The sequence below is a fragment of the Anser brachyrhynchus genome (assembly GCF_964034855.1).
Source record: "Anser brachyrhynchus genome assembly, chromosome: 7".
In the NCBI taxonomy this organism is placed as follows: domain Eukaryota; kingdom Metazoa; phylum Chordata; class Aves; order Anseriformes; family Anatidae; genus Anser; species Anser brachyrhynchus.
The window spans coordinates 26,381,746-26,402,315 of NC_137701.1; the positions used below are offsets into that span (position 1 = coordinate 26,381,746).

The 20,570-nt window shown below is 38.2% G+C and overlaps 1 protein-coding gene across 7 annotated transcripts in view; it reads left to right on the forward strand.

The window, feature by feature from the left end:
• The window catches only part of MYLK (myosin light chain kinase), a 211,858-nt gene that overhangs the window by 120,171 nt on the left and 71,117 nt on the right, over positions 1-20,570 (forward strand). For 6 of the 7 annotated variants that reach the window (XM_080601101.1, XM_080601098.1, XM_080601099.1 and 3 more), the window contains 5 exons: positions 6,772-6,909; positions 7,585-7,782; positions 8,933-9,179; positions 17,197-17,277; positions 17,638-18,542. In XM_080601101.1, coding sequence (XP_080457227.1) covers positions 6,772-6,909; positions 7,585-7,782; positions 8,933-9,179; positions 17,197-17,277; positions 17,638-18,542 — 1,569 coding nt within the window. Of the gene's footprint in view, positions 1-6,771; positions 6,910-7,584; positions 7,783-8,932; positions 9,180-16,817; positions 17,137-17,196; positions 17,278-17,637; positions 18,543-20,570 lie in introns of those variants that run through there. The other variant, XM_080601104.1, reaches the window with a different exon arrangement.

The window sequence follows — 20,570 nt, forward strand, 5'->3', positions numbered from 1 at the left end:
GACTGTCACTGCGGATTTGGTCTACTGACTGTGAAGTGCTCTGCATTGAAACCAGCTGGCTACTTTGTAGTCCTCTGCAGAATAAATGGAGATTTTTGACCACTTTTCTCACAAATAATGGGTCTTACTGGTATTATCAGCCTTTTGATAGTAGGATTTCTGGAGTGACATCTCTTTCAAATGCTGTGGGCTGCAGAAGAAACTGAATAGACAAAGCAGAGGTTAAAATGCTGAAGACCTGGTGACATCCCATACAGAGGGAAAGACTCAAAGAAGAAAGAATGTACACAGAGCTGCAGGAGAGGCTGGATGACTATCCTGCAGTACTGCAGTAAAATAAATAGATTGCCAAGCTGGATAAAGTGGAACTCAGCTTCCTTTGTATATCCCTAACCACCCTGGCTAATATAGGCTTAGGGCATTGTTAGTCTGGGGTTAATATTTCTGTGTAATGCATGCAGGGCATAGCATCCAGTCTGTAACTACAAAGCATCTCCCAAGGATATTTAAGCCTTGCCTTCCATGTACAAAACCCGATTACAACTGCAGAACTAGATGATGGGAGTTAGATATGTGAAAAACACTGCTAGGTCGTTAAATGTCTAGTTCTCATGACCAAAGTTTGCAAAATGGCATACCAACCTGAGATCTTTAATAAAGGAGAAATGTCCCTGCATGTCTCAAGTGTATAGAGGTCTCATTTTTTTTTATGCCAGTATAAACCAAGTTTGCGATTCTTGGAAAAGTTGCAGAGCATATTTTTACTCTCTCACTTCAAGTCTGAGACAGATGAGATGAGTGTCCTAATATCAATTTTCTGCCTTGTAAAAATAATAATAATAATAATAATAATAACAGTAACAACATCATTTTTTTGAGATGATAACATTGTTAACGTGAGATCCAGTAACAGCTGGATTTATTTACACTGGAAATATTTGGAGAGGTGAAACTCCTTTCAAAATGTCTGGTTCATCTGGCCAGGCTACTTTACAGCTTTGGCTGTATGTATATGTGTGAATCTGAGGTTTTCTTTGAAAGATTTTAGTGAAATCTGCTGCTTCTCTCTCTGAGCTCGCTCACATGGAGAGCGCTTTGAGTTAAGCATTCCCCTCAGCTCAGTTGACATATTAGCCTCTGAGCCAAAATGATATTTAAACACCATAAATGGTAAATGTTGCTGAGGCAGTCCTTTCGCACGGCTCACGCTAGGCATTATTTGGCAGTTAACCATGTGATTCTGGCAAACAGATTCCTTGAGTATAATTAAATCTCTCATAAGACTAAACAGCGTGTTTGCAGTGTTCTGAACATAACGCAGCAAACTTTCTATTCTTTGCGTGTCCCTGACCTCTAACCAGTTGTAACCCTGATCCTCTGCAGCTGAGTTATTGCATTGATGGTGTATATGTTCAGGGCTGTAGCTGACCCTGCTCGAGCAGGGGGTTGGGCTAGACAGTCTCCAGAGATCCCTTCTGACCTCTACTTTTCTGTTATTCTGTGCAGTGTGAAGCGTGCTGAAGTCCTGATATTTCAACAGGAGATGTCAGCATTCTGCAGCTCATATTAATAAGTCTTCAGTACCTCTGGGCAGGCAAACAAGCAAGAAAATTTCTTAGAAAAGACAATGTCCATAAAATGTTAACTGTTTTATCTAGAGGCCAGGTAGAACCCAAATTCAGTCTTTGGAAATCTTAAAGTTTGTGTCCTTATCTGGACTTTCTGCTTCACTCTAGCTTCAATAGCAAATCTAGGAATTAAAGTGCCGTAGTGAGGCTATTGACTCATTTTTTCCTTCTGTGTGCATAAATTTATCTTTTACCTTAATAAGTAAGTACTTGCAGGTATATGTGTATGGTACAACTGATTTGTAGTGGGCTAACTTCAGAGCAGCATGAATATTCTACTGACTTTTTCTTTTATGTATACACCTTCAACACAATAACCCACCTCTGCTTATCATTCTACGGTATAAATGTTTCAAGTTCTCTTCTCTGATTCACTAGGTCTAGGTTTTTAAAAATTCAAGTGTATTTTGGCTCGGGCCCACAGCTAACATTAATATTAGTCTTGCAATAATTTCCTGTCTGCAGATATGCGGAGGTTAAATTGATGCAAAGTATTTTTGAAGTTGTGGCTTAAAAGACAAAGAATAGAAAAGCATTTTTTCACCTTAAATTTCTATTAATAGAGGTTAATAAATAGATGTCTGATATTGTAGCTGAAGAGGGATTAATTTACTATTGATTGCACAAACACAGGAGAGCAGTGTAAGAGATGAATGGAAAGTTTTGTATCTGAAGCAATGTATCTCTTTACCATTGCCTTCCAAATATGCTGAGAATCCATCTTTATGTTTAAAAAATAATAATAATAACTGGAAGCATTTGAATTCTCCTTAATCTGTGTGGATTTAATGCACTAAATGTGTTTTTTTTTTCTTTAAACACAGATTCGAATGCTTATTAGAGTGTCTTTCTAATAAAAAATGAACCCTCGGGGGTAAGGCGATACTGTGGGAAAAGCCTTTATTACACTTGCTTTGTAGAAAAACATATGTGGGTATATAAGGTAATCTTTAAATGCCTTGTTTACTATTTCTGGTCTTCCAGGCTAAGCACCAACCTCTTTTGAGTGGCAGATGTGGAGTATCTTGTTTGTTTCCCACTGAGCTGTGCATCTTATTACTTGACATTTTCCAACATTCATGCATATTAAAACCTGAGGAAAGGCAAAAAACATAGGAAACATATAAGTGGGATCATTGTGGTGGGCTTTTAAATCTGTCATCTTGTGTAATGCCTTATCAAAAGCTTGTTGAAATGACAAGACACTGCAGCTCTTCAGAGACTGCCCCAGATGGGCTTATGCATTATGCCAGACCACAGCTCTGTGCAAAGAGCTGTTAGACTTCTTGAGCCCATAATTTTAGTGGAACCTTTGAGAATTCAGCGCTCTATAATCAGGCTTTGAGAAAATCACAGTATTTTTTGTATTATCTTGCCTGATTTGACCTGCATGAAACCAATAGTTGTGCTTAAAAATTGAGACTTTTTATAAGCTACTGCAAACTAAACTAGTCGCGGTCTGAAAACAAGTTATTGAAATGTACCTGTGTTTTATCAAGCCCACACTATCTAGTGCTTTCCGATGTTTCTCACAAATGCTTTGGCATGATCCGCATAGGGTGAACTCCCTGCAGCAGCAAAAGCTGACTGGGGAAAGGAAGAGGAGGGAGACAATTAGCTACTCAGGGTAGAAATTCTTGTGGTCACTATGACAGTATTGTTATGTGTTAACTCTAATATTCCTTCTTTTCGTTCTTAAAGGTAAACCTACTCCTAATTGGAAGCAATAAGAAGTAAGAGTGGTGGGGGAGATGTTAAATGGCTGTAGGTGATTAGAGCGCATTAACATAATAGGAAGAGATCAGATCTCCTCTATTTCACATCCAGTTGATTAAGCTTGAGGGTGGGTAGGCATATAGCAAAGTCATGCCCTCAATGCCAATGTCAGACAATTTTCTTTAGGTTCTGGATTTTCTTTCTGGTGCCATGTGTGATATATTTTTATTGTTTGCAGTTTTGGCTGCAAAAATACCCCCACAGTACTGTAAAAGAGGATGTGCTCTTTTTGGTTTTGTGTTGTTTTGTTGTTGTTGTTTTGTTTTTTCCGTCAGAAACATAGTGGCTAGCAGTACCTGAGCTTGGAGTAGTACTGATGCTTTCTTCTTTCTCTTCCTCTTGCTCTGGGCTCTGCAGCCAGGTGAATGTTGTCTGCAGCTCAGTGAATGAGTAGTGTCTCTCTTTTCCCAAGTACCCTCCAAAATCAAGTTGATTTCTCTTTTTCCAAATGATCTGTAAAATTTAAGAAAAGCTTAGGTACATTAATATAAGCTGTGAAAATGTAAACTACTGCTACCTCATGGTAAAACTGTGAAACGTTAAAGCCTTTGTCAGAGGAGCACTGAGTCACTGCATGCTGCTATGTAATAAATTAACAGCTAAAAGCATTTACAAGCCTCAGAATTTGAAAATAGTTAAGATTCAGACCTTGTAACTTGCCCTTTACGTGATTACATCTGTCCCTTCTGAGAAAATGCAGTGATTTTAGACTAAGACTAAACAAAACTAACTTATCTAAAACTAACTCTGGTGTTTTGCATAAAACATTTGCTAAAAACTAAAGTTGTCAGTAAATCAATTGGTTTGTATTGTTTGTTTGGTTTGTTGTTGTTGTTTTTTTTTTTTTCCTAAATCTAGAAGTCTACAATATCAGATCTTAAGGAAGAATTGTTACATGAAATGAGCCCCTATGCTTTCTTAATGAACAAATAGTGTTTAGGGACTAGAATTTAAATATTTTTATTTGTTGCTACCAGGTGAAAAAATTGTAGACAATTTTGGTGATATTCTGCTTAAATGATTTGGTAGGATAAACATAGGCTACTGACCACTATTGAACAGCAGTAGCATAAAATCAGATATCCTATTTAAAAAATATATATATAAAAAAATAAGAGGTAAAAGTAGAATGTTTTTGAAGAACGCCTGTTCAAGTTGCTATGGAGTCAGTCTTTTTAGTCATATATTTATTCTGTCCTGGATGCCAAACATTTGAAAACGAATACAGGTAGTCTTAGCCATGACCAAGCCTCTAATTTCCGATGTGATGCTGACTTGGGTGTAATTTATAACTGCTTAGACATTTTTGAGTTTTTATATGCAGAAGATTACATATCTGTTGCTGAAGAAATGTCTTCACTGTTCCAATGCTCCAAAGAACATCAGCAATAGAAAGGGAACCATTTTTATTCCCGCTCTGTAACAGGTATCAAGAAATTATGCAGTGCTTAAAGGACTGGACTAAATCAAACAGTGTTCAAAGGTAGGAATGTCTTCAGAAAGGGTATGATACACAAAGTTGCCTTTGTTTCTGTCCCTGAGGTGATCCCCAGGTTTTCAATATCTCAGACTTAATAATCGATCTTAATGTTCCTCTGTGTAATTATATCCAGTTTCCTCTGAAACTTAAAATGAAATAAGACTTCCATCTCTTTTTCACCTTATATGGATTTCTGCTTCCCCTGACAGGTCTGTTTCTGTTTAAGGTACAAAGGGATTTTCTGCAGTGCACTGGAGTAGTGAAGGAATATGTGCTAATATTGCTTAGTCTGGTAGTTGTAAGTAGCAGTTTCCCTGAGTAAACAGTACAAAACCTAGGAATATGGTGAACCACAATGGTTTATTAGTGTAGATGGGTTTGACCCAACTTCACATGCATTTTCTGTACAGTATCAGTACCCACAAGCAGGTACTATAGGACGCACTAAGACTGGTGAACATGGTTTAAAATCAAGCTTTTCAGACTACAAAGTCCATAACACTAAGCTCTGAGTGAGTCTCAGTCAGGTCCCATATTTCCATTCTCACATGCATCAACGTCTTGCTGCTCAGTGCCAGGAAAAGATCAACGTAAGCCAGCAGGACAAGACTTTGGCTAGAAAAACCTTTGCTAGAGAAGAGGAAAAACTTCCTCTTCAGGCAGCTTCCAAATTTACATAGAGCTCAAATAGCCCTGGGAGAAGCTTAACTGTTGGCCTCCAGGAAATTCAGTGGACTTGCTTAGTTAGGTGCTTTCAGCTTATTCTTATTGTAGAAATATCTGTTTTTTTCCAGTCTGGCACTTTGTGTTACTGTAATACTGTTTTGGATGATCTTGATATACCTTTGAAAATGTTGAGGGTAGAAATAAGCAAAATGAAGTTATTTTCATGTATGGACAGAAACTAGGGTTGGCATTTTAGAGGTAAGACGTAAGAAGTCTGAACTCAAGCTAAACAAAACAAAAAGTGTATCCAAGTGACCGATAAATATTTATGACTTCCTACCTTTGGTCATGATCACTACTTCGTCTCCAAAAGTGTCTTAGCTATGGTTTTTAGAGCAGAAGAATCTTTCCTGGTCTAGTGTGCCGTATAGGACACAGTTAAATGACCTTGCATCATTGTCTCTTAATACAAGGTGGAGAAAAACACTGCAGGTACTGGAAATGTATCACAGCTAGATTTATTTTTAAGAGTCACTAAGTTAACTCCAGCACTAGTCACTTGATTATATAGCCTCAAGAGAAAAGAAAAAAGCCCCAATCCAACAATTTGTTTCATGCTGTGTGTTGATAACTTCAGGTTTCAGACTTTCCCATCATCAATCAGTTGGCTAAGTGTAACATACAAGAGGAGTATGGTAAACTTTTAGCTGTTCTCAAATCCATTTGACATTGACCATCTAACTGACTAACTGGTTTCTAGTTTCATACAGTGGCAAATCCTCTATTCATGTGAGTTTAAATTTTTAACTACTCGATGAGAGTAGAAGCTTGTAACTTATTTTAAGATTTTTATGTGAATTTTGCACTGGTTAAAGGTATTGATTTGTTGTTTACAAGTTATTGTTCTTTGTTATTTTTTCTTTTTGTACCTGAGAATATGTACTTGGGGGAAATGACTGCAAACTTCTTTGTGATATTCAATCATATGTGTTAATAATGACTTAGGAAGGTCTCTGCAGGAAAGACAATTCAATTCTGATTTCCTGTCTTCCTGCTTGGAGTACTGGCAGAAAAAACAGCTGTATTGGAGTGGCTTCAGTGATGTGTCCTTGTGAGAACTGAAACGAGACCACTCGCTTCAAATCAGTTTGAACCTAACATCAAAGCTTGTAATGAAAATTGCAGTAAGAGATCACTTTTTTTCCCTTCTTGACTTCACAGAAAAGAAGAGCAGCAAGAAGGCAGAAAGTGCACAGGCTGTCAAGTTAAACAAGACTTTTGCACCCATCTTCCTTAAAGGCCTGACTGACCTCAAGGTAATGGATGGAAGTCAAGTGATAATGACAGTGGAGGTATCAGGTATGTAGACATAGAACAGTATCATTTAAACATTTTCAGTCCTGCTGCACTTTTTGCCATTCTCCTCTTCTTCTAGCAGGTGTCTTTGTATTTGAAAATAATATTTCAAGGAACTAGTTTTTAAAAACTGAAAACTAGGATAGTCTAGTCTGTTCTTCAGGGTGCATGAACATTGTTCGGACCTGTACAAGTGTTTCTTTACTGGAATAATTGTCAGGTCATTATCAAGTCCTGATGAACTAAAACTAAATCTCAGAGGACTTGTAAAAGCCTTTGTTTTGAACAGGGCAAGACTGAATTCCTGTCAGCTGGGGTAGGATTAACACCGCAGAAGAGAGCAGTCCTGGTATGAACTTTGGTAATAGAAACCCTTGCAGGTACCTTAGTGGTAACTAGAAATCATTTCCCCTCCCTATTGTATACATGCTTATTCATTTGCATTTTAACTCTAGTAAGACAGACTTAGAACTGTTCTACATTGCACAGCATCAGCAGAGTTAGTGAAATTCCTGAAAGTTTTGCAGATGCCACTGCAGACAGGTGGCAGAAAACAGCCAAACTCTGTCATTTTCTTAATTAGAATTTGGTGGGGTTTTTTTTGTTTGTTTGGTTGGTTGGTTGGTTTTTGTTTTTTTTTGTGTATGTCTCTAATTTTTGTTCTTTGCTGTTTTTCAGCTAACCCACCTCCTGAAATTATCTGGCTGCACAATGGGAAAGAAATCCAGGAGACAGAGGATTTCCATTTTGAGAAGAAAGGCAATGAGTACAGTCTGTACATCCAGGAAGTATTTCCTGAAGACACAGGCAAATATACCTGTGAAGCCTGGAATGAATTAGGAGAAACTCAAACGCAGGCTACATTGACGGTACAAGGTATAAACATTGTTCTCCACCTTAGGAAATGCAAAAAGGAAATAATTCTAATGTGCTGGAGTGCTGTCTATTTAAAGTAGATGAGTGTTTATAAGGTCTGTTGTGAAGGATACTAGGAGTTTTCAGTCTCTGCATCTGAATTAAAAAGGATATTGAGCAGAAGCAACTTTAAAAAAATGATTTCACTCTGGAACATTATGTTACTATTTCAAAAATGCATTCCTGAGTCCTATTCCTAGGGACAGTGCAAAACTTCTGCTAAATGCAGCTTCAGATTATAATTACGAGGCTTACTTAGCTATGGACTTAATGTAAACCATTTAATGATGTTTTTCTTTCTAATTAAAGCACTGACTATTTGGAAAAGCTGTCTAGGAGCCAGGTATTTTAGCATTAGCGGGTGAGGAACACATGATTTCTGCAATTTGAGAACCGCATGCAGAAAATTTGGCTTTGAATCTCCACGTATGATGTAAATCCCACAGTAAACACTGAAGTACCTCCAAACTTACCATGATTTGGGTATTCACTACCTTCATGACACTAGACTTTATCTAATCTTGCTGTAAGCCAACTATTTTCCCATAGTCATTACTTCAAATAATTGGAGATTGACAGGAAGCTTTCATTATTTTTAGTATAAAGGATCTTAACTCCAGGATTTCAGCGAGCTGTGCCTTAAGGGGTGGGTCTGTAGTCAGTTGTCATTGTCTGCTCTGAATTCAGACCTTCCCTGAGGTCTAGCATCAGAGTCAGCATTATATCTTAAATGCAATTTTATGCAATTCCTAATGATTTAATTCATGATCTCTGATCTAAACAGCAGTCAGAGTAATGTTAGTTGCCCTTAAAGCTATTCCTATCCGTATTCTCTACAGACAAATGTTCAAGATTCCTTTTAGGGCAACTTTAAAGTCCCTTTGTTTTGCCCTTAATACAAGTTTGGATTGAGCCAGTAAAGTGCCAAGTAAATGATTAATTTTAGTACTAACACAAGTGACTTCCAAAATTAAAGCCTGGTTTATTTTCAGATTAAAAACTTACACCCTGTATGTTCAAAACAACTTTGTTTTTCTTTTTTTGCTACACCTGAAATTAATTTCAACCTTGGCATTTTCTCCTGATTGTAAATTCTGTTTGTAAACTACAGAACCTCAGGATGGTATTCAGCCCTGGTTCATTAGCAAACCAAGATCAGTGACGGCAGCTCCTGGGCAAAATGTCCTTATATCCTGTGCCATTGCTGGAGATCCTTTCCCCACCGTTCACTGGTTTAAAGATGGGCAAGAAATATTGCCAGGAAAAGGGTGTGAAATCCTGCAAAATGAAGATATCTTCACACTGATTTTGAGGAATGTGCAGTCTCGACATGCAGGGCAATATGAAATTCAGCTCAGGTATGTTTGCTCTGAAGTTTATTCCATTGGACCAATTACTTATATTTACCCTCAAGCTGAAATTCCCACCTGAACAAGAGTATTCCCTTCTATCTGCACAAAACAGTAGAGTACTAGAGGAACTAAATATTTTGGAGGGATGAAGAGATCTAATCAAACTACAAGAGGAAACACAAGAGAGAAGGACAACACTGTATACAGTTTCTTTGGGGATCTTGAAAAACAAAACTTTGTAGCACCAGTATGGGAAGTGACTTGGGTTTCTAGCAAGGGAAAACAAAAACAGCATCTTGATTTTGGAGTTTTTGTTTATCATTTTTAGCATTTCTCTGGATATTTGTAAGGATGTCTGCTTTCCATGAAACAGCCTGAGCAGGAAGGGCCATTCCACAAGATTATATGGTTCATACATTTAAGAGGAGAAAGTGCTCCCCTGCCATTTTGGAAATGTTTGAAATTTATACAGATACTGGAGTCTCCTTTTTTTGTCATATCTTTGAAACGAGGCACCTTAATGCTTTGAGCATCTCGCCAGTCCTACAAAATTTGGAAGAGTTGTTTTTAAATTTATTTTATTTATTTTCTGGTAAAATAGCTGTTCTTTAAATCAAACATCAGATTTGCTACTGCTTTCTTTCTAGAAGGTGCTGTAATGTTTTTCCACTTCTAATGGTGAGGGTTGGACTTAATAACGTATTTCCTGTGAGGTTTTAGAAAACCAAATGTACAACTTTAAACTGATATTATCATTCTCTGCTATTTATTGTGCATAGTTATATCGCCTTACTTGACTAATATTAGTGACCTTTTATATTAAAATTTTTCTGACCATCATGGACAATTGAATCTATTACCCTGGAAGAAAATCTGCTCTGCTCTGCATGCTACTTTTTTAGGCCTGGCTGGCTTGTCCAGTAGACAGTTTAGCCAGATACTGCCCAATATCACAAAACATTACCATTACAGTTCCTCATCACTTACACTTGCCTGCTTTATTCTGTTTTTTCTTTTTTCTTTTTTTTTTTAAGCTATAAAAAAGTTACCTTTGCTTCATATCCTTCAGACTAGTATGAAATTCGAAAGCTGAGTTGTGTTTTATTTTCTTGTAAATAAATTACTCTTGTCTTCCTAACCTATGGGAGGGGTAATATATTTAACCCATTTAGCCCCTAAACAAAGAATTTAATTTCGTATAATTACTGTTTATTTTCCAACCCGTGTCAGAAATGGAATAAAGTTATTGTCACAATGATGGACATGTTATTGTATACATATCTAGTCCTAAGGTATGTTTCCATGGGCTACTACAGACAGCCACAAACTAGCCTCTGTATATTTTGGTATTGTTAGTCGGACAAGGTAATCACTTTTCACCAGAACAGGGAGCTTTAGAAAAGTGTAGCTGTTTTAATTTCAAGTCTTATTACTAACACTTATGTAGGTAGAACCATATGCAACATGAACTTTTTGCAAATAAGCTCTTCAGTAGATTTAGACCCTTTCTACTATTTGCAATAATTTGTGAACTGACTCGCTACAGAAGAATTGGCTTGTTCACAATAAGCTAAGGTGGTCAAGGGCATGCATAATACTGATTTGTGAAGGTTATGTCTACATACATCCTTGCATCTAAGAAAAGTCTCTTTGGAGATCAGTAGTGTTTCTAATACTCAATATGGGATTAACACTGGTGGGACTAGAAACAGTTCAATTGCATTAAGGTTGCTAACCTTGCTAACAGGATAGAGCAAATCAAACTGTGAGCGTTGCTACCTTCTACTTGTATGTGTGTTGGTGGTTTCACTTGAACTAAAAGAGGATGAGATATTTCAGCAAAACTTCATGCATGGAAGGAGGAAAAAGAAAGAGATGAACAAAGGAGTGCCAAGAAGACTTTGTGTAGGACTTCGATGTGGCTGTCTTGAACAATGCTGACAACGATTCAGCGTAGCTGATGATCACCCTAGCCAAATTCATCAATGAAGACACTTGTCAAAGTGGAGAGAATGTTATGACTGTACAATAGAACAGGCAGTATGCTTAGATAAGAAGTTATTTCATAAAATTATTGGAGGAGAATTTTTTGGGGGGTGGGAAGAAGTAAAGCAGTAGCTAGAAGAAAACACAGCTGATTACATACTAGTTTCAGTTATTCCCTAATCCCTTTATGAGACAAATAGCAGGGGATCCCACAAAGATCGGTGCATTCATGTTGTCTTTTTCTAATCCATAAGGACTAAAGCTGTGTTGGAATTAGAGCCAGGGGAATGCTGATACCTCTTTTCACCCTGCTCTCATTTGTAAAAATTCTGCTACTGTTCAGGGAACAGAAAGCCATATGCTTTTAGGCAATTGCTTATTGCTTATGAATAACAGAGAAGTAACTGCCTCAGGAATATTCCAGGAGCCAAATGTCAGCTGTATAACTTCATTTTGCAGCAGAGCTAAAATAATTTTCAACAGCAAATAATCTTGTCTAAATAGCTGTAGAACTGCTTGCATTTGTCTTGAAGACTTGACTGAGAATTGTTTATATATTCAGGAGCAGTCTTAACAGTACCTGAGAGTAGAAGAGCTGCATTTAGTGTCTTTCTCTCAAAAACTCCTACAAAGTCCATTAAAAATGTGGAATAACCAAGAAACCACAAGTCAATTCAGAGAAGAATTTACACAGAAATTAACAATACACAGTGGGCTATTTTTAAACATAATCGTTTTCTCTTCAAATGAAATGTGCAGCTCCTTTTCATGTATTAGTTTTAGAAATATGTTGCATAGCTGCTTTCAGAGAGTCATTCCTTCTCCAACTCCTTTACTGAGTCTGGGCATAGTTTCATACCAGTGTTAATTGTTTTCCAGTTTGTTTTCTCCATTATTCTTAAGCCCTAAATGCTGTCCTAGTATCTCCACATCTTTTGTGTTGGCTTCTCACAAACTAAATCTCTGGTTTCTAAAAGTTGTGTGTAATATAGGATTTTCCTAGTTCATTCTTTTTTCATCAGAGTGAACTGACAAGGGTGTGTGGCCCAGCATTATCCCAATGTGATCCATCAATGACTACTGGTTGGCTTTCTCTCTTTCCCTCCCTCAGCATCATTCAGGATATGTTCTTGCTTTGTCTTTTTCTGTATAGCGAACTACTAAGTCTGACTTCCAAGAGGGTTGTCATTTTAGCTGCTCCTGGTCCTTGTTTTAAACCTACACAGACCTCTTATTCCTATACACTTCCATTTTTCATTTTAACTGTCTTAATAATGTTCCATTGAGCCTGTTATTGCTCAGGCCTCCAGAAATGGTGTTGCATTAAAAAAAAAATAAAAAAAATTCATGCACAGCTTTGTTTTATCTATTGAAATTTGAACATGTCAGCCTACCAAATGCCTGCCATACAGTTGAAGGACAAGAAATTGGTCAGAGTCTCCATGACACCATCACAATTGAAATGGGAAATAGCAATCCATTTTTATGCAGAAAACCACAGAAATCTTTTTCTCCTCCTGTCCACTGCATCCTTCTAATGATGCTAGCATGTGTACCCTTTTGTCACAGTGTGTTTTTCCCATGTTCTTTCAGTCAGTGTATACATTGTAAGTACAAAGATAAGCAAAGAAAATGGGAGTACTGGACTGAGACTGAGGTTGTTGAACAAAACCATTGTCTTCATAACTGCACAGGCAACACTAGAGATTTCAGAAATCCTCCTGCAGTTCCTTAAACAAATCATCTGCCTTGTTAACCTTTGTCTTCTCAGAAGCTTAGTATTGCTCTTCTCCCCATCTATCACCTTCCATAAAAGCTTGGTTAATGTTGAATAACCTTATTTAGAGATTTTGATAATGTAAATAAAATCAGAGGTAAACATTCGTCTTATAAATCACTGGTACCTCAAATACTCTGCATTTCAGGTTATATAAAATAGTTGTCAGATTACATTCCATTACACCACAGTAAATATGGCTCTGTCTTTGTGTAAAATACTGTTTACAAACCTTGCTATCAACACATTGTCTATTTTTAGAAAAAGAAACCATGACCTATTCCCATTCCATTCTCCTTCTCAATACCCTAAAATGCAAATAAAATGAGTAGTCTTTCATATGTTAAAAAAAAAAAAAAAAAAGTCATTTTTACCAAGACCTAAAGTGAGGCAAGTCAGCGGATTCTCTTTGAAGTCAGTAGATCTGGTCTGTGTTATGTCAGCTAAATCGGTGACCCAGTAGATTAGTTGTGTTCTTTGGGGTGAAAGCTTCATGGAGCTTTTTTGTTTGTTTGTTTCTTTTTGGGCTTTCTACCTCTTTAACTAACTCACAAAAGTATTGCAAAACCTCATTCTGAGGCTTTACAGTTACCTGAAAACACCAGCTATAGCTAGGGATCAACTAATTTACTATTCTCTGTTCATTCTCAAACAATGTAATTTACTTTGCAATACTTGTTTCACACTTCATAGGTCAGTGAGAATTTTCAGTGTGTCCTCATGTTGTAATTAACAGTGCATACCTTTTTTTTCCTCTTCCTCCGGAGAGTGACTCCTAAGGACACAGAGACAATAAGTCCCATCTAAGATTCAGTGGAAATATTTGAGTAGATTCTGCCAAGAAACTAGTATTTCAAGATACTTTGAACATAAAAGCCGTTCCAGGGAAAACTGATCCCACAATAGGAGAGGGAACTATTTTTAAGATTGCTTCAGGCCTTGCAGCTGAGGCTTTATTTTTTTGTTTTGTTATGTTTTGTTTTTTGTTTGTTTGTTTGTTTTATTCCTTGACATTTTAAAGTTAAATCCTGTGCATGGGCATTATACAGAACAATCCTGCAAAATTCAAACTTTCAGACAAATCTTCATAACTACTAAGCATAACTTTTATTTATGTCTTACATTTTATTCCACATTAACAGAGCCACTGAGATTTGTCTTTGGCCAGGGTTTTGTTGATAAAATCCTAACACAGAGAACCTCATGATGCAGAATATTGTTATTGCCAAGACTCAAAACAGCAGAGACCTGAAAGACTTGCAGTAGTGCATGTATACCACAAAGCTCTATTTTTTTTCTAACTGCCCCTATGTATCTTGCCTTGCCTAGATTCTGAAATTGCATAAATATTTACAAAGTTTCCAGAATTATTCTTGATTGAATTTAGCATCTAAATCATCCAATCCCTCTTAATTTTTCTTGGCTTGGTTCACTTTTTCCATCTTGTGGTCTTGAAGGTGGGTCAATGTTAGTTACTTCACTTTTTTAGACTCTGCAACTGAATTCAGAAGACAAAATTATGTTGTCCCTTCTCCTAATACCAGTAACTAAACTCCCTCTGATTTCACTGGAAAGCAGGATTTGACCTGAGAAAGTTATGCTTTTGAACAGGGACATGATGAATAAGAGTCAGACTCAAGGTTTTTATCCAGTGGTCTAGTTTTCAGCCATTCACTTGAATCAGAAACAGTAACTAAGATCAAAAAACTACCTTGTGAATCATTTGTCCATCTAGGTACTTCTACTGTTGCTGTAATTTGTATGTGTTTCCCAAGGTTTTAAAAATAGAGAGAACAAAATGCTCTCCTGCTTTCTTGCTCCCTCCTTTATTTTCCAAACCCTGTGAAAAAATAGCTTAGTCTAGAAAGGTCTACTTTGCCTTCCTTATTTGCTTCTTTGCACGTGCGAAGACTTGGCAGAGGGAAAGGTGCCCTGCAGAAGTGCGTCCTGAAGAAATGCCATTATTCTTCACAGTGGCCAGGGTCACTTCAGTACCCCTAGATTCCTCTCTTGGGAGAGTGCTGTGTCTGTTACTTTAACCTCTCCCACTGGTGACATAATTCTTGTGGGCAAATATTTTTGCCATACAGTCATGACAGAAGCTGAGCAGTGATGCCTCCCTATTTGATGAATGCTATGAAATGTCTGTACTTCAGCTTGCATGATCTCTTCTCCTTTGTCAGCTTTGGATTGCTCTTAAGTACTTAAGAGAGAGTAGTTGGGCTCTAGGAGACTTATGGGAGGTATCAGGATAAATGAGTATCCTGTTAACAGCCCAGCATTACTTAAGCAGTTTCAGAGTGCTTCCGCTCATCTTAAAAGCTTTTGAGAATAAGGGAAAAGAAAAGAAAAAATCATGAGTTTTCAATATCTGCAAAAGGCAGCATTTTGCAATGAATTTGGGCATTGTTTGAAGACAACATCGGTATCTTCCCATCATTCAGTGCCAATCAGTATGTTGGGAGGAAGTGACACATGCACTTCTTTCTATTTATCTTGCCTCCAAATGGAGGTCAAATATAAGAGGAAGTAAGAATGGCAGATCTCCAGCATAGAACTGACTTAAATGCTCCCTGCACTGACTTGGCTCCTGTCTTGCCATTTGGACAGTTTCTGTTTGGTACTTGGATGTTCTCTAGCCTTTTGTATTGAAGGAAATTAGGGTTATGGCTTTGAGGGCTGTTCAAATGGATTGCCATCGCTAACAATTTCTAGTGTACATAGTCGGCATTTTTGGGGGTAAGAAATGTTGAAAGTATTTCTGTGACTTCTTGTTGTTAAGGTCTTAAGGTCAAATAAGGTGTATTCCTACCAGCAAGTCCTTAGCTTTGCAGTCCAGTAACTTTGGTCAACCTCCGCAGTTTCTTCTTGGTTTTAAAGGCTTGATTTTCACACTCTGCTGATCCATTGTTTGATTATCTAAAGCAACAGAAAGCAAGGGAAATCTGTCTGAAAAGGTGATGGCACTAACTGCTATTATAAAAGTATACCTTTTTGCTGCAATTGTGTTAATACACTTGCATACTGTGTGACTCCATTGAAAGTTGCAAATGGGTCAAATTGTAGCTTAGTCACCCAAACAGAACAATACCTAGGAATGCATTTCTCTGGGCTATTTAAAAACAAGCCAATCAATATGTTTATGGTAAATTAACAGAAAGGCACTCCCAAGTCCATGTTTTAAACCTCAGGGCAAAATGGGCTTAAAGGTGCTCTTATCTAGCAAGAGTCTTTTGAAAGGTGATCAGAGTTGGGAAAAACTGCCTCTCTTTCCTTCCTCTCCCCCAGTTCACATGTCTTTTTCTATGTACAAGAAATGTTTTCAATAACAAAAAATATTTTTGTTTAAAAAGAAAAATCATCTAGGAGTTTGCAGTCCTAGCTTATGTTTGTTCGCTTATATTGGGAAGAACAAAAGTGTTCTCATTATTGAAAAATATCTCGAGTCCTTAATCACTTTAAAGTAGTAAGTCTGTGTGTTTTTAATAGTATTTCAGGGAAGTAGTGGCAACAATTACAGAGCTGCTGTCTTGGGGAGTTAAATTTTGCTTTTGGCATCTTCTGTGTTAAGTGGAGAAGAGCTGTTTGGGGCTAGAAGAATGATATATATCTGTGGGAGGGAGTGTGCGGTGGGGGTGGGGGGAGTGCTTTGATGAATTCTTTAATGGGAGCCCTTTTCAGAAGGCATCCATGGTATTCCTCTGCAAAAGGAAGAATAAGTACTCAGCACCATATATGGTGACACTTTTATGTTTTTTAATATAAACATGCACAGACTGGAGCAATCCATGTAGATGGGATTTGCTGATTGGTTGGGCTGTGGGGGAGGGAAGGAAATGAGACCCTGCTTTTAATATCTTAACGTTAGGAAACTTAAGAGCTTGGGCTTGAATAAATAAACAGTAGGCAGAGTTGGGAAGTTTTTCAACTTTGCAAAATAGCCCCTTTCTCTGCCTCGATTTTCCAGCTTTTGTATTTGTTTTCCTTTAGCTTGTTTGTTTGCAGCTGTTTCATTCTGTAAATTGCTTTGATTTTTGTTCGTGGAGTATGTTGTTCCCAGTGTAGACAGTCACAAAACAGGAAAAGCTATTTGAGATAGCTTGGCTCCAAGTATAAGGGGAACAGCTCCACTCAGTCAACCACCACAATGCCGCCCTGTTTTTGAGCTGTTTTAGTGCAATACCCAATCACTTAGCTCAGGTAAGTTACAGTCTTGGAGGGAGAAACCTCTTCTTTTCTGATTTCACTTAAACATTTCAGGAACCAAGTTGGAGAATGCAGCTGCCAGGTGTCTCTGATGCTGCGAGAGAGTTCAGCTTCCAGAGCAGAAATGCTCAGAGAGTGAGTATTTTTCCCAGGGACTTGCATGGGTGGGTTCTATTTTTTGCTCCGTTAATTCCCTGCCCTTACGGACCCAGGCTGGCTGCTGTTCAATCTAATCCCCAAATGTGACCCAACAAATTGTTTTCATCATACAGGCTAAGCACATTGTACCAAGCCAGAGTAGAGAAGATCTTTTTTTGTTTGTGCCCTTATATGGACCCTGAAGTCATCATTGATGCAATAAACTAATGGAGTGTGCTCCTCTAATCAACCTCCCCTTCTATAAACACATTTTGTTCCTGCTCTGAGATTGTTCCCTGACATTTTTAAACCAGCCCCTTTCCTGGCTGTCTCTTTCTTTTCTTTTTCGGATCATAGTGGGAGGGAATCAGCCAGCTCTGGAGAGCGAAGAGATGGTGGAGATCATGGTACACTAACATTTGGTAGAACAAGTGGCTTCAGAAAGAGCAGCGGTGAAACCAGAGCAGCTGAGGAAGAGCAGGAAGACGTCCGGGGTGTGCTGAAGAGGCGAGTGGAAACTCGGGAACACACAGAGGAGAGCCTGAGGCAGCAGGAAGCTGAGCAGCTTGATTTCCGTGACATTTTAGGCAAGAAAGTCAGCACCAAAAGTTTTTCTGAGGAGGAACTGAAAGAAATCCCAGCCGAGCAAATGGACTTCCGAGCAAACCTGCAGCGGCAGGTCAAGCCCAAGACCTTGTCAGAAGAGGAAAGGAAAGTTCATGCTCCTCAACAGGTGGACTTCCGCTCTGTGCTGGCCAAGAAGGGCACCCCAAAAACCCCATTGCCAGAGAAGGTGCCACCTCCTAAACCAGCTGTCACAGATTTCAGGTCTGTGCTGGGCGCAAAGAAAAAGCCACCTGCAGAGAATGGCAATGCTGGCACCCCAGCACCAAATGCCCGCACCAATTCTGAAGCCCAGAATGCCACCCCCAATTCTGAAGCCCCTGTTGCCAAACCAGCAGTGAAAAAAGAAGAAAAGAATGACAGGAACTGTGAACATGGGTGCGCCGTGGTGGATGGCGGAATAATTGGGAAAAAAGCTGAAAACAAACCAGCAGCAAGCAAACCACCACCAAGCAAGCCAACACCAAGCAAAGGAACAGCACCTTCTTTTACTGAGAAGCTTCAGGATGCTAAAATAGTGGATGGTGAAAAATTGGTCTTAAAATGTCGGATTTCCTCGGATCCTCCTGCAGCTGTCACCTGGACTCTGGACAGCAAAACCATCAAATCATCAAAGTCCATTGTCATCTCCCAAGAAGGTAAATCAATTGAATTACAAGCCAGCTGTGTGACACACTGTTATATCTGACTCTTGATTAATAATATTAAGTTTGTTAAAGGTAATGCAATACTTTATTTAAGTCCTGTGCCAGTAACTGATTCCAGATGCAACTTTCTTGTTATTTCAGTGGAGTACACAAGGAACAGTATGTTTGACATTTCTTGCAGATTCTCCTTTAACAGCCTGCAGATGTAATTTTTATAAAGTTGAACTTCTTGTGTTTTTAAATGCTGTTTACATTGCTGATGCTGTTTAAGGAGCTGGTACATGACGTTTATTTAAGCTGAACTTTAAGGATTTAGAAGATGGAAAACAGAATAATATTATTGCTGGTTTACAAATTCTGATTTATTTCTTTTGTATGTTTAATATTTCAGGTTTTTTATTGCATTAAGAAACACAGAAGCAAAGAGGGGTAGTGTTATAGAAGGAAATTACTACAAGTTTAAATTGCATGTTTAAGATCAGAGTTCAGAATTGATTTCTAGTGTATTTAGTGTCCCCCCACAGATGTTTTTGTTGTCCTTACAGACACTGAAGTACTTGTCCACCAATAGCATGATGACTTTTAACTAATTTCAAAACAGGATAGAGTTTGGTAAAAGTCCTCAGAGAGAACATTTACTGTTGTCAAATTGAGTGTTTATTCTTTATATTCCATATTCTGAGTAATCAAAATCCACTATATTGGTTTTGTATGAAATAATATTGCATTTAGATAAAATATATTTGCCTTGTGCAAAAAAATAGGTAGGGTAACTGATAATACAGATAGTCTTCCATACTTCATATTCATTTCATAAAACACTGAAGGAGTTATAGGGAGAATGACATTGTCTTACACATTGTCAAGCTATGATTCTTACTATGCATGTGAACTCTTTTTTTTTTTTTTTTTTAATATACAGGGGTCCACATTCTTAATTGTGAATCATGCTTCATTTAATCCAGAGCATTTAGAGTGTTATTACATGAAAATCAAATGAACACACATGAGGGTTCGCCACAACCAGTGAATTCTTAAACAGTGATCCAAGCACTGAAACATGAGGATTCTTTAAAGTAGATGCAGTCAGAATCATTGTTTTCTTCACAAAGGAAAAGAAAATTACCTGAGTACTGTATTAAGGGGATAACAATGTAAGCAGATGGGGAGTGGGAAATGATAGCAGGTGCACTGTGTCTGGATAACTGTCACGTATATGAGAAAAAGTTGACTGGAGGAAATGCCATCCTTGTGAAAAGGGCTGATGGGATCAGAAGGTAGGAAACTGCAGCTTAATAAACATTACAGTGGAAGAAGCCCATATAGCAAGGTTTCATGAGTTTTCTTGGAGTTGCACAGAGTGAAAAGAAATTATGCACCTCAAAGTTTCACATGTCCTCTCAAAGTATGCTAGATAGAAAGCATCTCTATTAGACAGAAATAATCCAATTCTGAGCTGTGGGGGAGCCTCCTAGAGTGCCAAAGCTTCAGTGATGTGGTGCTGCAGAAAGCTCTTTTCTGGACTAAAAGAAGCTGAGTAATTGACTGTTAACAATCCCTGAACTCATATTTGCTTTATAAAATGATACTTTGACTGCCCAAAGAGGTTGTAGTGTTTCCCTCCTTGGAGGTATTCAAAAGCTGTCTGGATGTGGTGCTGAGCAACCTGTTCTAGGTTGCTCTGCTTGAGCAGGAGGTTGGACCAGAAGACATCCAGAGGTCCCTCCCAACCTCTACCTTTCTGTGAAAGTCCAGTAGAGTTGGATTCATTGCACCGGAGTATAGTGAAGTGATACTGACGTACATACATGCTCTGCCACCTGCCTGAGCAGGGTTACATGACATGTCCCACCCAGTTTGCCTGGACTGGGTGGCGCTCCTGGATCATGGCACAGAGCTGGCATTTTGTCAGGATGTCCCACTGTAGCAGTGCTTTCCATTGAGCTAAAGAATGAAGGTCACCACTGGATGAGGAATCCATTGTTTCAGGATGTTGTTGTTTTTTCACGAAGTAACTAT